Raw genomic sequence first — 22150 nt, forward strand, 5'->3', positions numbered from 1 at the left:
CATTTTGAAATGTCAGTTATTATAGCAATAGCGCCATAAAGGTAGCAATGCTGTGAGCTTAAAAATAAAATTACCTTGGCCTTTAATATATATTCGTTAGAAAAAGTCAAATCCATTTTAATTTCTTGATGAACTTAAAGGTGTTTCAAATAATCTAAAAGCTTTTTTTTTTTGTTGAAATTAAAGATGCTTTTATATTCTCAGTCCCTGTTTACTAAGCTCACAGATTTATTAATTTTTGATCATATATTTGTTTCATTTTTCCTTATTTAAATATTAATTAGTAACACCTGAAGTGTACATTTTTTATTTCATTTTTTTGTTAAGGCGCCTAACGATATAAAATAGTTGCTGCCATTACCGGATACCCTGTTTATAATACATTTGATATTAATAAAAAAAGGTTATTATCTGTGACTGATCACGCAGTTGCTGTAAATTTTAATAAACGATTACTGATAGACAATGTTACTGATTGTTGAATTATTTGTAATTGGAAGGAAAAAAAGAAAATAATTTGTGCAATGCCCAGAAAGAAAAAAGAAGATCACAATGATTAACTTTTGTTTTAATTATTGAATTTTTATGAACTAAGCAGGGGTCTGTCCAGAAATTTTGTGAAAGGTCCTTTTTTGTAAAATTGTGAAAATATTACTCGTAATTTGTGAATATAAAATAAACGTTAAGTCACATTCTTTCAACCAGGGTCTGCTTTTGTGAATTTGTGCATATAGGGTCCGTTATTGCAAAAAAACTTTTTCAAGGAGTTTTTAAATTGTAAAGACATACGACATACAAGATTATGCTCAACACTGTAAAATTATAATTTAAAAAATTAAATTTTAAAATAGAAGTAGCAATTGCTGCTACTATTTTAGAGATGCAACGTACAAATATTTGGTATTTAGCCTATACTGCTGAACACAGAATATTCATTTCGGACGAATAAAGGAAGGAGATTCCGCCGAAAACAAAACTTAGTTCGTTTGCATTTGTCTTTCTTCCCCCTATTAAAAGATAAATTATTTTGTGAAGGGTCCGTTTTTATGTTAAAATATTTTGTGAAGGGTCCGTTTTTATGAAAAGATATTTTGTGAAGGGTCCGTTAAGAAACCCAAATTTCTTCTAAACAGACCCCTGCTAAGTGTCAATTTTTTTGGTTCACAAGGATAACCTTTTGTAATATGATGGCTGAGTGGCTCTGATAGATGAAAAGACCTACATTACTTTGTATAAACTTGCTTTTTTTTTTTTTTTTTAACTGATTTCAATATTTGACCATCAAAATTCCTTTTGTATTTTGTCATTAAAAAAAAAAAAATTTTTTAATGGAATTATCTTTAGATAAACGAATTTTTTAATTGTGTGTAAAAAGTTTTCCATTTGCTTTAAAACTTTCCGAGTTTTAATGACAAAAGGTAGAGTTAACATTAATGGGTAACATTATTTTCTTGTAATTCAAAGAGAACAGTTATTTTCTTGCTCCAAGATGCTTACATTATCTTATTCATCAAAGTTATTAAAATAGTTTCACTAATCTCTAAATTTCAAAACCTAGGAAAAGTCTTCTACTGTTATGTAAAGAAATTTCTGAAGATTGATGCAGATTTTTAAACGGCAAAATGTCTGGTCTTCAGAAATACAAAGTGTATACTACTAAGTGTTAGCTTGCTCCAATGCATAAATTTAGATGTACATATTTTCTTTCATAATTTGTGATGATTTTTACATTTTGGTATAACTATAGTGCAGGGTTGGCCAAGCTCCTTAATAGTCGAGCCATTTTTCAAAATTCTAAATTTTTTGTGAGTCACAATTAAATGCATATTAAAAAAGGTATGAAAAAAAAATTTTTTTTTTACAGAAATTATATTTATTGAAAACATATAAATAAAAGTACAAAATATGCATATTGAATTTAAGTATTGAAAATTAAACCCATGTATTTTATTTCTCTTGATAATTCTTTAAAATTTGGTGAATAATTGGTGACAGCACTTCTCAGTAATTCTTTGAGATGCTGGTTAGTTAATGCTGATCGGTATTTGGATTTCACGAATTTTAAAGTGGAATAAAATGATTCACTTAAGTATGTTGCTCCGAATATTGAAATAATTCGACAAGCAATCTTTTTTAATTCAGGATACCTCGATTCTGGTACAAATTTCCAAAATTCAGTAATCGACGTCGACTTATATTTTAATTGTAGAGCTTGATCTTCTTGCATTTCTATTAATTCTAATTCTCCAGATGCTTTTTGGGTCATAATTATATTGAAAATGGAAAACTCACATTGAATTATATTAATTACAAATGGATTCAGAAAAAAATCAAGAGATGATTTAAAATATTTCAATTCTAGAAATCTATTTTGGAATTCCGTCAATATTTCTTCTATCTTTTTTATATACTCGTTGAGATTTTCTAGTTTAATATTGAAATAAATTTTTTTAATTCGAGGAAAGTGACAAAATGTTTTATTTTTAATGTCCTTTTGAAAAAGTTGCAATTTAGTTTGAAAACAAAATATACACTGTGAGAGATCAGATATTATTTTATCTTTCCCCTGCAATTGTAATTCAGTGTTTGCACAAGTTCCATGACATCAGTTAAAAACATTAAGTCTTGTAACCACTCGTCATCATCTAATTCTGAATAGGTTATTTCCTTTTAGAAATGCAGTTATCAGATCAAACAAATATACAACACAATTTAATACGTTGTAGCTGGATAACCATCTAACAATGCAAAAGAAATTAATGTCATTTGGGAGTTCTTCGTCCTTTAATTCTTTAAGAAAATTTTTGAATTGTCGATGATTTTTTGCATTGGTGCGAATGTAATTTACAATGTGTAACACTGTTTTCATAATATCAGGATATTTCAAATATTTTGTTACCAGAATTATGCAGTGAATCGGTATGAATTGTGGAATTTGAGAATCATCTCTTAAAATCCCAATAAGACCGATTTTTTTTTTTAACCCAGCATCGCCGGAACTCCATCAGTTGCAATGCTTACAAGTTTGTTAAGAACTACATCAAAAGTTTTCATTGTAGAATCTAATGCATTTTTAATATCGACACCGCGGACTGACTCTTGAAGTGCTACTAAATCTAATAATTCTTCTTTAACAACGAAGTCAGGTGAAGCAAAACGAATAAAAACGGCCGATTGCGGAAGATCTGTGATATCTGTCGATTCGTCAAGGAACGATGATAATTTTGTTAAAATATAGTAGCGCAAAAATGAAAAGGGAACTCGTGTACATTTATCGAGAGCCGTAAGTAGCTCGCGAGCCGCAGGTTGGCCACCCCTGCTATAGTGTATTATAAAGTAATTTTAATAGGTTCTTACAGTTGTACAAAGTTCTCTGCAGCCATTTTGAAAGAATTGAACTGGAGTTTAAAACTTATAGCTAGATTGAAGATCGTTAAATTCAGCTAAAAAGCAAATAATGAGAATAATATTCAGATCCAAAAAATATAAAATAATTAAATCTATAATAAGAAGCATAACTTTATTGCTGTTCTCATTAAAAACTCTGGAAATCGGCAAAGCTATTAATATGTGCGCATTCAATTAAAAATAATAATTACGCCATTGATTATATTTTACTTTGTTTATTCTTTTTTTAGTAAGGTGGAATTTATCCCGACCCCCCCAAATGTGGGTATGCGGGAAATGTAGTGTATGCACTCGTCGCCGCGAAGGAGAGGAGCAGTTATCAACCGGCACATGCACCGGCCGAGGGACCCGGCGAAGCCCCCCGTGGCATCTATTTAAAAAACACAAAAATATTACAAAAGAAAAAAAAATTGATGGCAACAGGCCATGGACAGAAAACTTATTACACAGTTTGAACAAAAGAATAATAAGGAACAATAAATGGGCATAAAAGTATTACTGGGTGGTTGGATTAGGTCAACAGACCCTTATACAACTCCAAAAAGGGACCCGAATGAGTATTAGGCTGGCAGAACGCAGGAATTCAACCTTAATTTAAAACAAATGAAATCCAGGCACATGCCCATGATACAAACGGGTAAATACAGATATTGGTCGGACCCCTACTTCCGAGCCGGGAGTGGTCAAAAGCGTGATGCAGATGATTAAAAGGTAAAACCATAAGAGGATTAACGAAGACAAATACAAAATTGAAACAAGCTAAAAAGAACAAGTTATTTTTTTAGTAAGTAAAACATTCCACTGATTGGTTGAATTGCTCGATGAAGTCCGATTCAGGCTTAACTGTAATGTTTGAGATGGTGGGTGGATGCCGATTCGTTTACTTTTTCTTTTTAACTCAGTAATTTCATGTATTGCGATACAAACTAGTTTGGTTTCAAAATTTAATTTATGTGCCGAGTCAGGCATAACTGTAATGTTTCAGATGGTGGGTGGATGACGATTCGTTTACTTTTTCTTTTTGATTCAGTAATTTCATATATTGCGATACAAACTAGTTTGGTTTCAAAATTTAATTTGTGCCGAGTATGAGCATGATATTTATTTAAAAATATACTTTTATTTTCATTGTAGTTTGGGTAAGTTATATTAACTTTTTTAATTTTTGTATTTTTATATTACTAGTGACGTGGTTATAATTAATAATTGTTATTTATCTAAATAATTTGTCTTGATAATAACTTTTATTTTCTATACTAACATTTTCCCAGTATTTCTTAACTAATGTTTTCTTAAAGCTAAGTTCAACTGCCTGATCTTCCTTACACTGTTTTTTTTAAGGTTAAGAACGGTACTAACCTCACCAATTGAAATGGAATTATTTTCTATAACAAAGGTTGCTGAACCACTACTTTAAAAGTACATTTAATAAAGAATTTCAATATGCCTTCACTTGCATTTCTAATAATGTGCAAAAAGTTTAAATCCAATTATTATTTGACAACGATAGTGTGAATATACATTGCCCGCGTATTAACAAAACTTTTCATATCGTGTTTGAAAATAATTTTTCATTTATCGTGAGTGCACGAATTTAGAAAAGGACTGCACTACATTAAAGTTACATCATCTCTACCGATTAATATCATTCTTTATCATTTTTTTTAAATCAGACAGAAATGCCAAGTAGTTATAATAGTTTTTAAATATTATATCATTAAAAATGTTTTCATTTATAGGTAAGAAAATAATTGAAATCTGGAAACATAATTAACTAAATAGTTATTACAATCTGACATTACTTTAATCGCAATTTTATTTATTTTTAAATTTTTATAACATATTTTTATTAAAGTTATCACGACGATAGATAGATATTAAATTGGATAATATTTATTATGCATGACTCTTTTTACTAAAGTAACAAAATCAAATGAATAATTTATTACTCATTTGCATGACTCATTTATTTCTCAGGCATAATAAAATTAAAAGTCATGTATATGCGAAATCTTTGCTTGGTTTGAACATTAAATTATATATTATAACATAATTAAAAACGGCAAGGTAGGTTTAGTTCTATTTTTAAAAAATAGAAGAAAAGGCTATTTTAAATAATGTGTAAGGGACTTATGAAAATCATAAAAAAGGCGACTAATTATATTGTATAGTTTCGGTAAAACATTCTCCATAAAATATAAATTTTTATTAATTCGTATTTTCCGTTCACATTTTTTGTTCTTTCAATAATAACAAAATTTATTTCTCTATTTGCTGTCATGTTGTATATAGACGCATTATTTCATAGATCTGATATAATCAGAGGAAAAGTAATGTTTGTCTGAAACAAAGGTAAAATTTTATCTCTCTTTATACACAGATTTAAAAGTTGCATGTACTTAAAATAACTCGAGCACCAATTTAGGAGAAGTTTATGAATAGCCGTTACTTGCACTGTTTAATAGCCCTGGAATGTTTAATCGTGGTTACCCCTACCCCATATTTTAAGAATCTGAATCCGTCGGAACGAGGTACACCTTTTCAGAGAAAGCACTTTTTTTGTGTCTTATTTCGTGCTTTTAAATATCATCTGCACTTATTATTCAATATATTTTATGTTAGGTCCTCAAACCATTTAAATTAAGTTTTATAACGTAGAAATCCGATAATTAGATCAAAAGTTATTCATAGTGTCCCATTTTAATTTTGCGCAATGCACTCTATCCTTTAAGATTGAAAAAAAATAATTCTTGGGAGCTCAGAATGAAAAATATCATAAATTCCCCAATGATTTTTTTAATTACAAAGCAAATTTAACATTTATTTTACTGTTTTGTCTTTTGGGCGTTAATATGTATCTTCTCTTAAAATTTAGCAGTTATAAAGGCCTTAGTTTACTATCAGATCGGGAGAGGTACAAACACATAAATATTTTATTTTATTACAGGTATATTGATTTGTGAGTTTAGAAATTTGCATGCACATTTTAACATATTTGTAAGTATACTTGAAATTAGTGAGACAATGGTAATCATACAATGTATTTTTGCGAGTTGTAAACAATCAAGAATGAAACCTTATTGTTCTCTTACCATATTACTTGCCGAAGTTTCCGAAATTTTGATAATATATCTATAGATTTAATGCGACAAGCTATTAATTTTTTCATATACTAAACACAAAGGCTATTTCTTTAATAATTACCAAAGTCATAAATTGGAAATACAAAACAAACTAACTTTTGCTTGAGCTTTTTTAAGGATTTTTAATAACATAAAAGTACAAGAGCCGCAGTGGCCCAGGGGACAGAGTGTTTGTCCACCAATTAGGTGGGCCAGGTTCGAATACCAGCTGTTGCTGGTTGATACGAGTCCTGCTCCCGACTCACTCCGACCACAGTGTTCATGTGAAATATCCTCGATTGTGGGTTAGCCTTGTAGTTATGAAATGCCACCTCATATTTATGAAATTATTTTTACCTTATATTTATGAAATTATGTTTATGTATTTGAGCGGTTGATTATTTCAAATTATTACTTTGTCTATCCACAAAATCAATCCAGCAATTTTGATAAACATATATTTTTTATTTCTTTTATAGGATAAAAAAATATGATGAAAATAAGCCTTTTAAAGAGGACATTATTTTAAAGAAACATACTTCTCTCATGCGATTAGCAGTAAAAGAAAAAGCAAAATGAATCAGGCATGCATAATAACCGATCACAAATATGGAAGAAAAATCAAAACGGAGCAGCAAGTTTTAAGCAATGTATATGCTTTATCGAGAATTCTAGATACGAAAAACAGATGCATTAAAATCATGTGGATTTATATAACCGCTATTGCGATTGTAGCATCAATGTTCCAATTTGTGTGTTTTACAAAAAAATTCTTATCCTATCCTACAGTAACAAGTTTATTGCATAAAATAGATGACAAGGATCAATATCCTTCAGTTACAATTTGTAATTTAAATCGCATAAAAAGGACATCTGATAATTGTTTAAAACTTGCCTTACCATGGGCTGTTTGTTATGGAAACAGGGTATTCTTCAATGGGTCTTACTTAATTTTGTCTGAAAGAAAAAATTTCTTCTCTTGCAAAAGAAAGCAAAAAAACACAAACAGCGAGGAGAAAAATACAATCATGGGTTTATTAACGAAATTTGCAAAATTAGGCTTAAGTGAGAGGAAGAGTTTAGGTTCCAAAGCTGAGACATTTATAACCCATTGTACTTTTAGAGGACAACAATGTAATTGGAAAGATTTTACCTTAACGCATAGTTTGCAATACGGTAATTGTTTTACATTTAACAGTTCAAAGTACTTTTACGGCAATGAAATAAATAAATCATACGGATATAATAAAGGCTTAGAAATTATTCTTAATTTAGAAACTGTGAATTACCTACCTCTGTTATCGGCAAGTGTTGGCGCTAAGGTGATAATTCACGACTCGTTTGAGGAACCGAATATTGAAGATAAAGGTTTCTTCATAAGTCCTGGATTTCAAACTTCTGTATCTTTAAGAAAAACAGTAGTTGAGCGTCTACCATCTCCATTTAAAGATCAATGCAAGAATTATAAATCTGAATTCACGACTCAAAGCGACTGCATCCGTCGATGTATTCAAAAAGAAAGCTATCAGGAATGTGGCTGCATTGACCCTGGCATTGAAACAAAGTCAACAGGTTTTAGAATATGCAATTTGACAAACAGTTTTCAAATGTGTTGCTTGGATAATGTTATTGAAAATATGGCAATCCATGGACCGATTTGTCCATGTCCGTTACCATGTTTGTCAACGAAATATGAGGAGGTAGTTACAAGAACAAAATGGCCTTCTCAAAAATATTTTTATGAATATCAAATTCACCAACTAAATTTAACGGATTTTCAAACACACATAGAAACGTTTAAATGGTTTCATACATTTCTTGATATATATTCCGATACTTACGAGATGGATCTTATCAAACAAGAAAGTATGTTTGAAAGTTCGGAACTATACAGTTGTTTGGGAGGGAACCTTGGTCTTTTTTTGGGCATATCGTTTGCCGTGGTTTTTGAAATTGTTGAGTTTGTGATTGTTATGCTTATTAACTTTGTGAGACAATTCTAGTTATGTTTGAGAGTTCTGAAATACTAAGTCGTTAGAAAGGATACCTTGACTTTTTCTGTATACCATTTGAGTTAGTTTCCGAAAGTTTTGAAATTGTCTTTAAAAAATCTATGAAGTTTACGAGACAGCTTTTATTAAACAAAAATAATGTTTAAGTAGTCTGAATTTGTTTGTGTGTGTGTGTGGGGGGGGGGGTAATNTGTGGGGGGGGGGGGTAATTTTGCATTTTTTAAAAAAGTGATGATTTGCCATTGTTTCCGAAAGTGTTGAATTTGTCAATGTAAAACTTATGAAGTTTATGAGACAGCTCTAATTAAACATACGAGCCTCTTTGGTGGAGGTTTTGAAATATTCAGTTATTTGAGCGGAAACTTTAGTCCTATTTTGGGTGCTAGTTTTCGAAATTGTTGAATATGTCATTGTGAAACTTAGAAAGCATACGAGAAAAATCTGATCAAACAAGAAAGTTCGTTTTGAGTTCTGAACTATTAAGCTGTCTGGGAGAAAAACTTGACTAATTTATGGTATATCACTTAGGAAAGTTTTTGAAAATGTTGTATGTGTCAGTGAAAACGTACTATCCTTGAAAAAAATTATGCCAATTTAACAAGTTATTTAAGCGTGTTCTTTAAATGAAGTGGTTGAACATCCATGGACTAACTTCCTAGCAAAGCATGTGAGAGAGTTTAATAACAAAATGGCTATATGATGAATATTTCAGATAGTATTAAAATTGTATCCAATTTGAACAATTATACAAAATTTACATTATGGAGAGCAGTTGTATCTCTTACCATTGATTTGTCTGTTTAAAAGTGTGCGTGCACGATTTGACATGCATACATTGAAACTTGCGGGACATTGGTAAACAAAAAAGAAAGTTTTTTTTTTAAGAGTTGTAAACATTTCAGAATGAAACTTAATTCTTTTCTGACCATATTTATTACCGAAGCTTTGCTATTATCTACAGTTCTACAGACTGCCTCACATTTTTAAATTATACCATTTTTCATACATTAAAAACATAAGGGCCATTTCTAGAATAATTACCATGCTCATGAACCGCAAATACTTTATAGATCAATTTTAGCATTTTTTTAAAAAGATTTTCGCAATAAAAGCATTTCAGTTTTAGATTAAGAGAAGCAATATTTAAGTAGAATTTACATGAATGTTACCATAGATGATGAATGATACCATAGATGAAGATTGCCATTGTTGATACTACTCTCACCTCGCTGGTTACCCGGATGTGATCTGAACACGTTAACCTCGACAGAAATGCCCACTTCGATTTAAACTCGCCTGTTTCGATTGATGGTCAACTTTGAACAGTTGACTTGCTACTTGTAACTGGGACGCTGTCCACCTGCGCTCGCTGTTACTATTCAGTCTCTATCACACACAACGTCGATCTGCATACATTCGACTGCTTACGGCAACACAGGAGTAACCATGATCGTAAAATTAATACAGCTCTCACGATCAGCACTCAAAGTCTGGTGATCTTAATAAATTTCTCCCAGCTTCTCACATAACAGCAATGTATAAGCAAGTGGTATCCATTCATCGAATTCTATCACAGATAAAAATTCTGGTGGGGGAGTACTGTAGCGTAGCGTGTCTGCAACTGCAAGTATTCAATTCCTATTCACTAGTATGCAAGATATATTAACTCGATTCTATGTTGGGGTAACTTGTCATAGAAGAAGATTGATATTGTCGATATTACTTTCACCATTATCTATCTCTTTTCAATATAACATAATCGTATTAAAATCGTATTTACATATCAAATATTTGTTATTGTATTTATCCAAATAAGTGAAGTGTTTCAATCTAATTTAGATTTTTTTGTTGTTGTTGACAACAGCAGATTTTATAAACTTAAAATTATATTTAAATTGTATTTTAAAATTAGTGTTTACTATAACTGACTTCTTTTTTATGTTCCTTGATTGGTAAATAAAATTGTCTTTTAATTTCAAAAATTAAATATTTATTTTGAGATAGTGGGGATAAGACTGCAAAGTACAACGATCACCGTGACATCCAGTTGTTGGTCATGGATGTTATATGGCAATGTGGTCAACATTGATTTCCAGCCGATTTTATTTTCCTGACAAGTTGGTATCCGTTGTTATCAAGCTGGGAGTACTGGGATGCTGAGGGACGTTATAATGCTGTAGAAACTGTTTATGAAAATTATCAACTACATATATTTGAAACTTAAAGTATAATTTTTTTTAAATAATTCGAGATTAAGCTGGTTTGAAATGATGCTAAAAGGTCAAATTATCAAATTGTTATCAAATTGCTTACAGATTATAGCAGGATTACTTTCTATCTCTGATTCAGCAGCTAATACCGCCGTCCCACAGTGGACTGATCGTTAAGACACGGTTCCCTGCAGATCACCGAAGTCAAGCATCACTGGCTACGGTCAGTGTGCGGGTGGGTGACCACTTGGATCAGTCTGTGTAGGGACCGAAGGAGTGCGGTATTGGTCCTCGTTAAACTGTGCTACCGTAAAGTGCTCGACTTCGCGTGCAGGTCGTCGGGCTACCGAAGCGGGGATGCCATCCCCTCTGCAGAGGATCAAAATTGTGATGGCATGTCTTCGGATCATCCTCCGGGATGTTTCCCAGACCGTCGTCAATAGCCCAATGTGCAGCTCTGGTGCGACGTAAATTAACAACAACAACAATACCACTATAATTTGTTTGTATTTTGATAATTTTTTTAAAAAAAAAGTTGTTCCGGTTTTGAAAATTCATCGTTTATTCTTAGTTTATTTATGGCGTCTTTCTTCTACACTATATAAAGTCCTGTGCTCCCGAAACTGCAAATTGTAATTTGAGTAATTTTTTAAATTTTTTTTTGTTTGCATTTTGCAAGAGATTATTGCCAAGAATGTACTATTTTGGGATATTGTATCAATCGATCAATAGCTGAAATTAGTGGTTGGAAAAACTACATTATTTTTTAAACTAACTACTTAATTACAAATGTAGTTAACTACAACTGAAACTACTTTTGAAATGTTGCCATAGTACTTCTCTAGTTTTAGACGACAAACATTGCTGGAGAACTAAATTTATACCATTTTCAAAATAATTGATTTTTTTTTTCATGTTTACATGAGCTAGTTTGTTAATCTAAACCATATTTCATGAATTTTGTTAATTTGGACTAAACATTTTAATACTTTCTCGACGACCAATGTTTAATTTAACAAATGCTAGAAAATATTTGAAATGTTTGCAAGTTTGTTAAGTGTTTAATGTTCTTTTATTTCCTTTAGGAGACTAAGTGCATCGAGGATTACAGATTAAACATCTCCCATTCTAATGAAATGTCAACAATGCTTCATGAGTGTGCATTTGTATTTGAAAGTGTGAATAAGTTAGCTACTATTCGTCATGACTAGTTTAAATATTAGAAATTGCTAATTCTAAATACGTAATTCTTATTAACGCTAGACCACGGGGCATTCTAATTGCGTCCACTGGTTGATCCTTGAAGATATGTACCAAGATTCGAAAAAATAGTTGCATTAGATAGTTCTTAACACTAGATTGCCTAAGGAAGTCATTTTGACTGCTTTTAATTTCAATTAGAAAAACACTGATGTCTATAATGACACAATTTCTTAGAATTTTGTGACTTTTTGTACAACATCTAATTTTTTTTATTGTTAATATTTACTAATAACTTGTTAAATAACTGTAAACAATATAAAAAATGTTAAAAATTAATTTTAAACAAATTTATTTACGCATTCACAATCCTGTTATTTTGACTGCGTTTAGGCAATATAGGTATATACTAATTTTCCGTCTTTCTAGTGTTAACTAAAAGAATGTTAAAAGTAGTTGCCAAAAATCACTACAAGTTTTTTTTCTTCTTTTTTTTTTTTGTATCGCACTGTTCTCTACACTACAAACTGCGAGAAAAAGTAACGGCTGGAGTAGCATCGCTACATGTAGCGACCTACTTCCAAAAACTGGTTAAAAAATATATTTTGTGTAAAGCAGAATAAGAACACTTTGAAAAGCTCAAAATTTAAGATACAGTTTCATTATCCGTATTCCTCCTTGCAGTTTTCTAGTTATCAAACTTACTACACATTTATCTTATCGATAAATAAATAAATAAATAAATAAATATAAAATAATAAAGAAGATTTCATCACATCTAGCTAAGGATGCGGTGCTTTTTAACTCCAAAGTCTTGGAAAAAAAATTCTTCGCATTATATCTATTGATTCTGATTGAGACATATTTGATATCGTAGCTTTAACTTAAAAAATAATAATTCTACAAAAAATTTTTAAATTGCAATTAGATAACAGACAAATATGATCATTTTTAGCTTGTTTAAATTTATGTCATCACATTCTCTTGGATAATTTAATATCTTTGTATTTAAATATTTATGAAATAATTAGGTTACCTTTTATAAATCGATGAAATACACTGCTTGGCAGTTGCTAAGGAACAGTTGCATTTTTCGGAATAATTGATTATAGATAATGATGGAAGAAATGAAACCAAATACATATTTAGTGGAGACAATAGTAAAAGAAAACAAAATATTTAATTCTAAATTGACGAAACTATCTTTGAATGAATCGCTCTTAAAAGCAGCAGAATTTTCAAAAGAAAGAATAAATATAGCAATAAAGAAAACGAAGGAACCACTAGGATATGAACTAAAACTGGTATTAAATAAATTAATAATTAATTAATTAGTGGAGACAATGTGATTTATTACAATGCAAAATGATACAAATATTGTCACGTCGAAAAATAAGAAATTAAATATAGAAAATATGCTCCTTAGACGATTTCCAAGCAGTCACGTAAAATTGTTCTCCTTGCCAGAATGAAACAGTTATGCGTATTTCAGTAACATGCATGATTACCTCGGACACTAATGCATGTTTTGCATCTGTTATTTATGCTGTCTTCTAAATTATCGGGTTGTTCTTGGGGGATATTGTGGCACTTCTCTCTCAAGGCGGTTATCAGCTCTTATACAGTTTCGGGAGAGCGTGTTCTTTGTGAAACAAGCCTGTAAAAGATATCTTAAGCAGGCCTTATAAGATTCAAGTCTGGGGAGTGCGCAGGCCATTCCATACGAATAATACCTTCACTTTCTAGTGTGTTTAATACCTCAGCACTTTTGTGTAGCTGCGCTTCGTTGTTTATAAACAGAAATTCTGGTCCTACTTGTTGGTGTGGTTTGTTACTCCTCTGAATACATTAAATTAACAGATTTAAGTTTCGGTTGTGTGTTGGCAACAGATATTTTATTTTTAGATAACGTAAGTGACGTCATCCGTGCATATCATTATGGAATCTGTATATAAGACGCATTGTTGTAAGCATGTGTGTCTTCACTGTCAATTCACTATGTTGTTGTTTCTGGTGATGATGTACCATATTTTGTTAAGCTGTATTTAAAGTTAATATTTTCAGTTGTATGCTGTATCGAGATGGTACTGTATGTAATAAAAAAATGTTTAAATCTTCAAGTTTCTTTATATGAATTAACACTTTCACTCACTACTGTGCTTGCTCTGCTAACGCATCAACACTACCACACCCCTAAAAAGACAAACACGATCCAGAATAATATTTCTTCAATGCTGCAGGGATGTAGCACTTCACGTTCAAAGATGTTAAGCGGTGTTCTAAATATATCAAAGAGATTATAAAATTAATTTAACTAAATTTAAAACAGTTTTTTTTTTCAGAATCATTAAGATTTACTTTTATGAACCAAATATTTTCAAATATTTTACTGTAATAAAACTGTACCCCATGAAACTAATTTGTTTTAAAGGAAGCAGCAATTAAAAAATTTCATCATTTTTCTTCTTCTTGTTCTCTATTATTAAATAACTTGGCTAGAACAAAACTTCACTTCCAGCATCAGTACTCGGCATCCTATTTATATAGAATATTGTTTAGTTACCTCGCTCAGTTTCATCCTCACTATTAAATTACGAAAAAAAATGCATAAACAAACATTATTAAATTTTGATAATTAAATTTTGAATCTTTAGTTTTTCCCTACAGCTAAGGACACTTCTCTCGCTTCTCTTTACTAGGATTGATGAACGTCACCGTTTGCTGCACTACTATTTGCAATGCTCATAAGAGCGCTGTGTCCTGACAGGGTCGCATTCATTTCGGCGACAATCACTTCATCGACTGGCAGTTTCATCGACTAGATCGTTTCGCTGACAGGCCATTTCGTCGACAGGGCATTTTTGTCGAGTCGTTTCATCGACAGTTATTACATCGGCTAGCCATTTCATCGGCACCACTTCTATCGATCATTTTATTGACAAAGTCATTTCATCGTAAGACTGTTTCGTCAACAATGCTATTTCGTCAATAGGGTTGGTTCGTCGACAGAGTCATTTCGTCGACAATCACTACATCGACTAGTCATTTCATCGGCACCACTTCTACCGATCATTTAATTGACAGAGTCACCTCATCGGGAGGCTGTTTCATCAACAATGTTATTTCGTCAATAAGGTTGTTTCGTCGGCAAGGTAATTTCGTCGACTGGGTATTTTTTTCGACAAAATCGTTATGTCATTTGCATTTCTTCGTAGTTTAGTACATTTTTGCTCTTCTAAATTTTTTAAACTTAGCTTAAAGTTTTTTTTAATTATTATTTTTTTTTTTTTTAGTTTGAAATTGTTTACTCCTTTTGTTGTACTGCTTTCCGTTGCAAAAACTGAGCCTTAGTTCAATTGGAGCTCTTGTGATATTTTATTCGTATTTTTTTCTAAGATTGTTCATGTTTAGGTTTTGAAGATTATATATCATTGTTTAACACCACAAAGCAATCTGTACATATATTTCTCTTGCACGGGGACAAAAAAAGCCTCATTACATCTCCCCGAATGGCAACGCTAGAAAATCAACCGATGATTGCCGCCAAAAATTTCACATGCCAAATCTAGCTGAGATGGCTCAAAATATAGCGCTTTTAAAAACGGAAACTGAAATAACCAGAAAGAGCATAAGCTAGGCAGAAGTGAGTAGTCTTTGTCGATATAGATCTCTATTTTAGTATTTTGTCAAAAGCGCTTTTTTTCACGAATTTATATATTACGAATTTATTTGACGATTAATTATAGCCACAATTTTAACCTTTTTAAAGAGATATCAGTTTTAGAAATTTTATCTTAAGATATAATATAGGTTTAACGAATTATATGTCATTTATTTGATTTCAAATTTATTTTAATGACTAAGTATTTACTAAAAAGATGTAATTTCTTTTTTTTAAAAAAAAGTTGTTATGTGGATTTGAATGATTGTTTTGAATTCTTAGAATTTTGTGCATTTGCAATGCACCTAAGTTGGTAGCGAGCGAAACGAGCTTGGTTTGCGAAGCAAACCATATAAGATTGCGTAGCAATTTTCGGGGGTTGGCAAGCGTTAGCGAGCAGGGGGCGTAGCCCACTAGTTACTATAATTACTGTTAATGACTCTTGATATAGCAAGTGAAGGAAGGAACTGGGGGAAAAAGACTGAATTTTTCATTTCTCAGTTATTTTTCTTTTCATAGAATTATTGAATCCTATATTAACTGATATTGAAATAAGTTTCGAACTGAAAATTGTTTTTTAATTTCTTTTCTTTTACACAAATTTATAGTTTGTTAGGTAGAGTTCAAACGAGATCGGTTGATGTACCAACATTTGCTTTTTTTTTGTATCTGCAATCGAGCAATGCACAAGGATTATTCTCAGATAATTACTAAGCATGATTCCTTGACCGCCGTCAACAACCCATAGAGGATCTAGTCTGATATTACCAATCAAACGATATTTAGAATCAAATCAAATGAAATATCATGAATTAAAAGTCATTAAAATATACCAAAGTGACGACCATTTGAGGGAGGGGACTCTATTTTTCGTAGTAAATACTTTTTAACTTTTCTTCATTACACTTTAGCAAAAGCATAGAATTGAGTGTAGCTCCCACATCAATGAGAATACTGAAAAACTTTAAATAGTAGTACATACATAAATAAAGTAAATGTTGTGGTATCCAGTAAATAAATTTTAAAAATATTGTTTCGAATAACTTAAATTCAAAATTTCGCAAGTCAATTTAAAAAGGAACGCGGTTTCATATTTGTTATTTATTTTTTTTTTGGCTGTAAATTTAAATATACTGGGTTGAAAAAGTTTTTTTTTTAATTTAAAAAAATGTAAAACGTCGAAGGATTTCAGTTTTTTTCCTCCGTTCTCTTTTTTTTTAAACCTAAAATTGCTTAAATGAAAATAAACAAATTAAAATGAAGCATCATTGGCAAGAATTTTCCAAAGATGCCCGCGATACCCGTTCTCATTACGACACTGAATTTTTAATATTACCTAGCACGAGGAAAGATTATTTTTCTCTTTTCTTTTATAGCACGAGGAAACATTATTTTTTGTTTTTCTTTTATTGATTCATTTTTTCATGAGATGTTTCTACATCATTTTAGTAAGGTTACCATACAGCGCTTTTATCAGTTAATTTAGAGACAAAATGTAATAACGCAAAAGATACAAACAGAAATTACGCTACGACAAATTTATGGTAATTCATGTGCAATGCGCCATTACTACTGTAGAATAGTTGAACAAAAGTCGATTTTAACTATTTTGTTTAAATCTCCTTCTATTTTTTAGGAATTTTTTTCACTGAATTGCTTTTGAAAACATTTTTGCGGCAGGGAGTTATAAAATATCCATCTCTCTTTCTCTTTTTTATTCTTAATAAGGGAAAGAATCAAAATCATTACATAAAGAATCGGACCACAAAGGTTCAAAAATGCTGGTGTAAAGTCATTATAAGGTTGCTATCACGTTTGTGCTTTTTCGATGAGTAATGAGTTTTTAATATAATAGATAAATGTCTAATGGATAAATATATATTGTTGGTGGATAATTGCACTAGGTTGGTGGATAATTGCACTACTTAACAGCAATCAATTCAAACGTTAAAATAAGAAAAAACAAAATGAAAAAAACCTTTACAAAAAGGAAAGAAAAACATTTCAATTGAAATTTCAACTAGTTTGAGAACTTAAATTTTAAATGGCTCTCTGCATAAAAAAACAATATCCTTTTAAAGAGCTTTCTCACCACTGCAAGCAAAATTTATCGCCACTTTTCAGCATAAATAAGTCAGAAGACTCAAAACTAAAATGTAGAAAATACAAAAATGAAAAATATATATATTTGATCATCATGATTGTTTAGTTAACGAAAAATGAGACAATTAATAAAAATTTCTTTTTAAATTTCTTAAATTCTTCTTACATTTCTTTTTAACAACGGTTAAAATACCGTAATGTTTTGCATTCATTGTTTTTCAACCATAATAGTGGTAAACGGTTTAAAAACCTTATTGGCAAAAAATGTTCCTTACTGTAAGCATAACGGTTAATTGGATGGAGTAACAGCTGCTGGTTATCTTACCATAACTTCAGTGTAATTCTAACAGTGTACATGAAACCATCATTACTTCTTAACTATTAGTTATATCAAAACAATAATAATTCTATTCTCTTCATTCGATTCAGCATAAAAAAACATCAAAACGACACCAAACTTTTCCAAATAGCAAGACTTATATCCTTTTATCCCTGTCCTCACTTCTGCATAGCTTACAGAGATAGAATATAAGGAACCCAATAACTCGAAATTATGTTCATATCATGCACTCACAAAAATAAAGATTTTATTGTTTTTGTGAAAAATTATGATTAATTTTTATAATATAACCCTTCAATATTTTAACTACGCCAAAGTAATTTCATGCTGATAACAAAAATTGCATTTAATTAGATATTTAAAAAAAAAATAAGAAGCATTATTCACTTATAAAAATATATAAGATCGTGAATTTTATTGATGTTTTAGTTTCCTTCATAATTGCAACTCATGTACCTGTTATATAAACCAAGAGATAGAAATTCTAAAAGTAATGTAATAATATTATAAATAAAATAAAATTATGTACCCTGGCTCTAATTTATAAATCAACAACTCTTCGCTGATATGTTAACAAAAATAAATAGCTGCTTGTGCTCTGCAACAAATAGCAAAAGAGTTTGCAAACTTTTATTTTTACCAAACTAAACTAAACTCAGTCCATAGAGTGCCAAGACCTACTGTGCCCATCTCAGTTTTCAGCTCCGAGGTGCAAGAGCAGATGTTCCGGTTTGGTGGTCAGCCGAATGCGAAACCCCCAGTGTTTAGTTCCCAAGCATGTTTGGTACTCATTTATCGTCCCACTAAAGGGATGAAAGGCTGAGTCAACCTTTCCCGGCCCGAGGATCGAACCCAGGACCTGTGGCACGGGAGCGCGAAGCGCTACCACTCAGCCACCGGGCGTCAAACTTTTATTTTTACTTATCAGTAAATTGACTCACTTTTTTTTTTGTTTACGCTGATTTAATGTTTTGTTCAATAAATTTTTATCCATTTCACTTCTTTCTTTTTTCTTTTGTTCAACCCTATCGACGAAACGACCCAAAAAATGACATAGTTGACGAAATCAACGAATTGGCAAAACTATTCTGTACAGAAAATAACCCTTTTGACAAAAGGACTCATTATGCTTAGTTATCATCTGGGGATAATCCTTGCTCATAAATGGGCATGGCTTTATTAAAATTTAGGTCTTCGTAATACGCTCCGCATCTAATTGTCAGCTAATTAAAAAAAGAATAAAAAATGCAATTTTCAGGTCAAATCGTTTCTGTATCCAACAAAATCGGATTGATGTTTCGTTGATTTATTAATTCAGTATATACTTTCCCTTGTTTATCTCGTACTTTACTTGTTATATAAAGAATTATTCAAAGTAGTTACTGCAAGTGCCTTTACCATGTTAATCTATGAAAATCTGTTATAAAATTAAATTAAAACAATCAAACTTTAATATAAATATGCTTAAACGGCAACTTAAATACCAAATGAGCAAGTATTTCATTTCTGTAACGTGATGTAACAGCAAAAGGAGTAGGCAATTTATTAAAAAAAATCCTTCTTCTCTGGCAATTGCAACATAAGATACTCATTTCACTTTAGACTAAGTTTTAAAAATTTAGACACGAAAAAATTTACTAAATTATGAAGAAAAAGAAATGAAGTAACGCGCAACCTAACAAACCCTAAAAATAGTTTCAGAATTGCGCGTGACAATGAAATAACTCTATCGACGAAATGACTAGTTAATGAATTGTCACTGTTGACGTTACAACCCAACCGACGAAACAGCTCTGTCGACAAATAGACTTGTCGATAAAATTAACCTCTCGACGAAATGACCCAGTCGATGAAACGACCCTGTCAACGACGTGATCCTGTCGACGAAACAACCCTGTCGACGAAAGGGTCGATCAAATTTACCTGTCGACGAAATGACCCAATCGATGAAGCAGCTCTGTTAACAAATATACTTGTCGATAAAATTAACTGACAAATAGACATATATTAAATTAACCTGTCAACGAAACGACCCTGCCGATGAAACGACCCTGTCGACTAAATGACCTGTCGACGAAATGACCTAGTCAATGAAATGATCTGTCGATGAAGTGGCGTCGCAGAAACGGCATGTCGATGAAGTGATTGTCGATTCAATAAACCGGACTCGTCCTGACATTATAACACTTAGATTGTTGACGAAAGATGACTAAGACACAGAATAAAATGACACAGAGAGGGAGGCACAGAAGAATAACAGAGAATAAAAAGTTTTAATCTTGAAAATAATTTGTGCAATAAAGATAATGCTTGGTCTTATAGAGCGATTGCAGTTGACAATTTATTCTTTTTTTTTTCCGCTGGAGACAAATTTTATCAGTGTCAAGAATAATTTTTTGGAATCCTAAAAAAAATGCATATTTTTTTCAAAATTTTTATGAAAAAAAAACAGATAATTGTCCAGTTAGTTTTCCCTGCATTTTTTACAAATATTATATAAAATATTTCTTAAAAATTTGTGATTAGGAAATAATGGGTTAAGCTCTTTTTTTCTTCTTTTTTTTCTTCTTTTTTTTACACATGCATTCATCATTTAACAACTTGATTCACTTATTTGTCAACATGTTTGAGATCAATTCCTCCTCGAATCGCTAAGATTCCGTCATAGGGCAGGATATTTTTTTTTAAAGAAACTATTCAATACAGCAGAAACAATAACAAATAAAGTATGCGAGACACTTTTGATCTCTACAGCCTTTCAGTGAATATATAAAATGAATGTGCATTAAGTAAAAATAAAATCAGATAAAAAGAAAAATACACACAAAAGAAGAAAAAAAAGTATCAATATGTAATTGTAAATTTTAAAAATGGCAATCAGGAGTGACAGACTTTGTACAAGTTGAGATTTTCAGTCAGTATCAGTTTTAATGAACATAATTATGAATACACATATTCAGAAGGAAAAAAAAGAAAGAAGATATTTATAAAATTAAAGAATGTCTTTTATCTTTTTCGAATATAGATTAACAGTTGTTAAAGTGTTTTGTTTTTTATTTTAGGCATTGTGCATGCATTTATACATCTGACTCATTCTGTATCAATAATTTAATTCAAGCATAAAACGCTAAAAATATATTTTATTTTTAATCTAAAAAAACAATACCTGTTTGATTCTTCTCAATGTCATTTCTATTTTCCTTTTCTGACTAATCAATTCCGGTCGATACATTAACTTATCACTCATTATTATTTTAAATTATATCAGACATTGCTCTGGGAATAAAAGAAATATTCTTGTTTCAAACGTGGTAGAAGCGTGATGGTGAAATGATTCCTAATAATGCATGCGTCAAGTCTTGTTTTAGATTTGATAGCAAACCGGAGCGTGTCAGCATTAACTTATTTTCATGCTTTGATAGTATGACAAAAATGCTCGTTTTCTTTCTATTTTAGTAAAACCATTGTTGTTTGATGTTTATATTGTCTGTCATTTGTATTTGCAACAATTCTAAAATACTTAATTCTTGGGGGGGGGGGGACAGGAATAGTAAGGATAAGTTTAATTTTGTCACAGCGGAGAAAAGTTTAACTTTTATGTAAAAAGAAGGTGGCAACAGATCTGATACATAAATAGAACGCTTCGCTTTAAAATATTTGTCGGTGTTTATTATTTTTTATTAAAATACTTTTATAAAATATCTCCTCGCTTCTTTATCATATTTCATTTAAACTGAATTCCCTGTCTTTCATCCTTACCTTATATAAAGCTCATAGCGGCAATCTAGAAAATATGGCCCAATTAGTATAGTCAGGAGAGGACTATAGTTAGGGCGCCTTAATTTAAATTTCACTTTTTATGTTATTCGTCATGTCTCGTTATTCGTCATGTACTGTTTTCATGCATTAAAAACTTTTTACATGCAAATAAAAAGTATTTTTATTCCCAGATAAAATAACACTTATTAACTCTTTATATCGATAAATAATTCTAAATAATGCTAACTCTTTCGTTCACTGTATAGTACTGCATTTTATTATATTTCTAAAATAGAAATTTCTGAAATCGAAATTTCATATTAGTGATACTTGAA

At 30.9% G+C, this 22150-nt stretch overlaps 1 protein-coding gene across 1 annotated transcript; it reads left to right on the forward strand.

Annotated features, from left to right (window-relative positions):
- Positions 1 to 7074: 7074 nt before the first annotated feature.
- On the forward strand, positions 7075 to 8715 carry LOC107444041 (acid-sensing ion channel 4-A-like). The gene has a single exon (XM_016058090.3). It carries the CDS (start codon positions 7106 to 7108, stop codon positions 8531 to 8533), a length of 1428 nt encoding a protein of 475 aa, XP_015913576.1. The 5' UTR covers positions 7075 to 7105; the 3' UTR covers positions 8534 to 8715.
- The last annotated feature ends 13435 nt before the right edge of the window (positions 8716 to 22150 follow it).

The sequence above is a fragment of the Parasteatoda tepidariorum genome, chromosome 3, assembly GCF_043381705.1.
Source record: "Parasteatoda tepidariorum isolate YZ-2023 chromosome 3, CAS_Ptep_4.0, whole genome shotgun sequence".
NCBI classification, from domain to species: domain Eukaryota; kingdom Metazoa; phylum Arthropoda; class Arachnida; order Araneae; family Theridiidae; genus Parasteatoda; species Parasteatoda tepidariorum.

Excerpts from the sequence above, each read along its gene's own strand:
- LOC107444041 (XM_016058090.3), top strand. The coding sequence starts at position 7,106 with ATGAATCAGGCATGCATAATAACCGATCACAAATATGGAAGAAAAATC.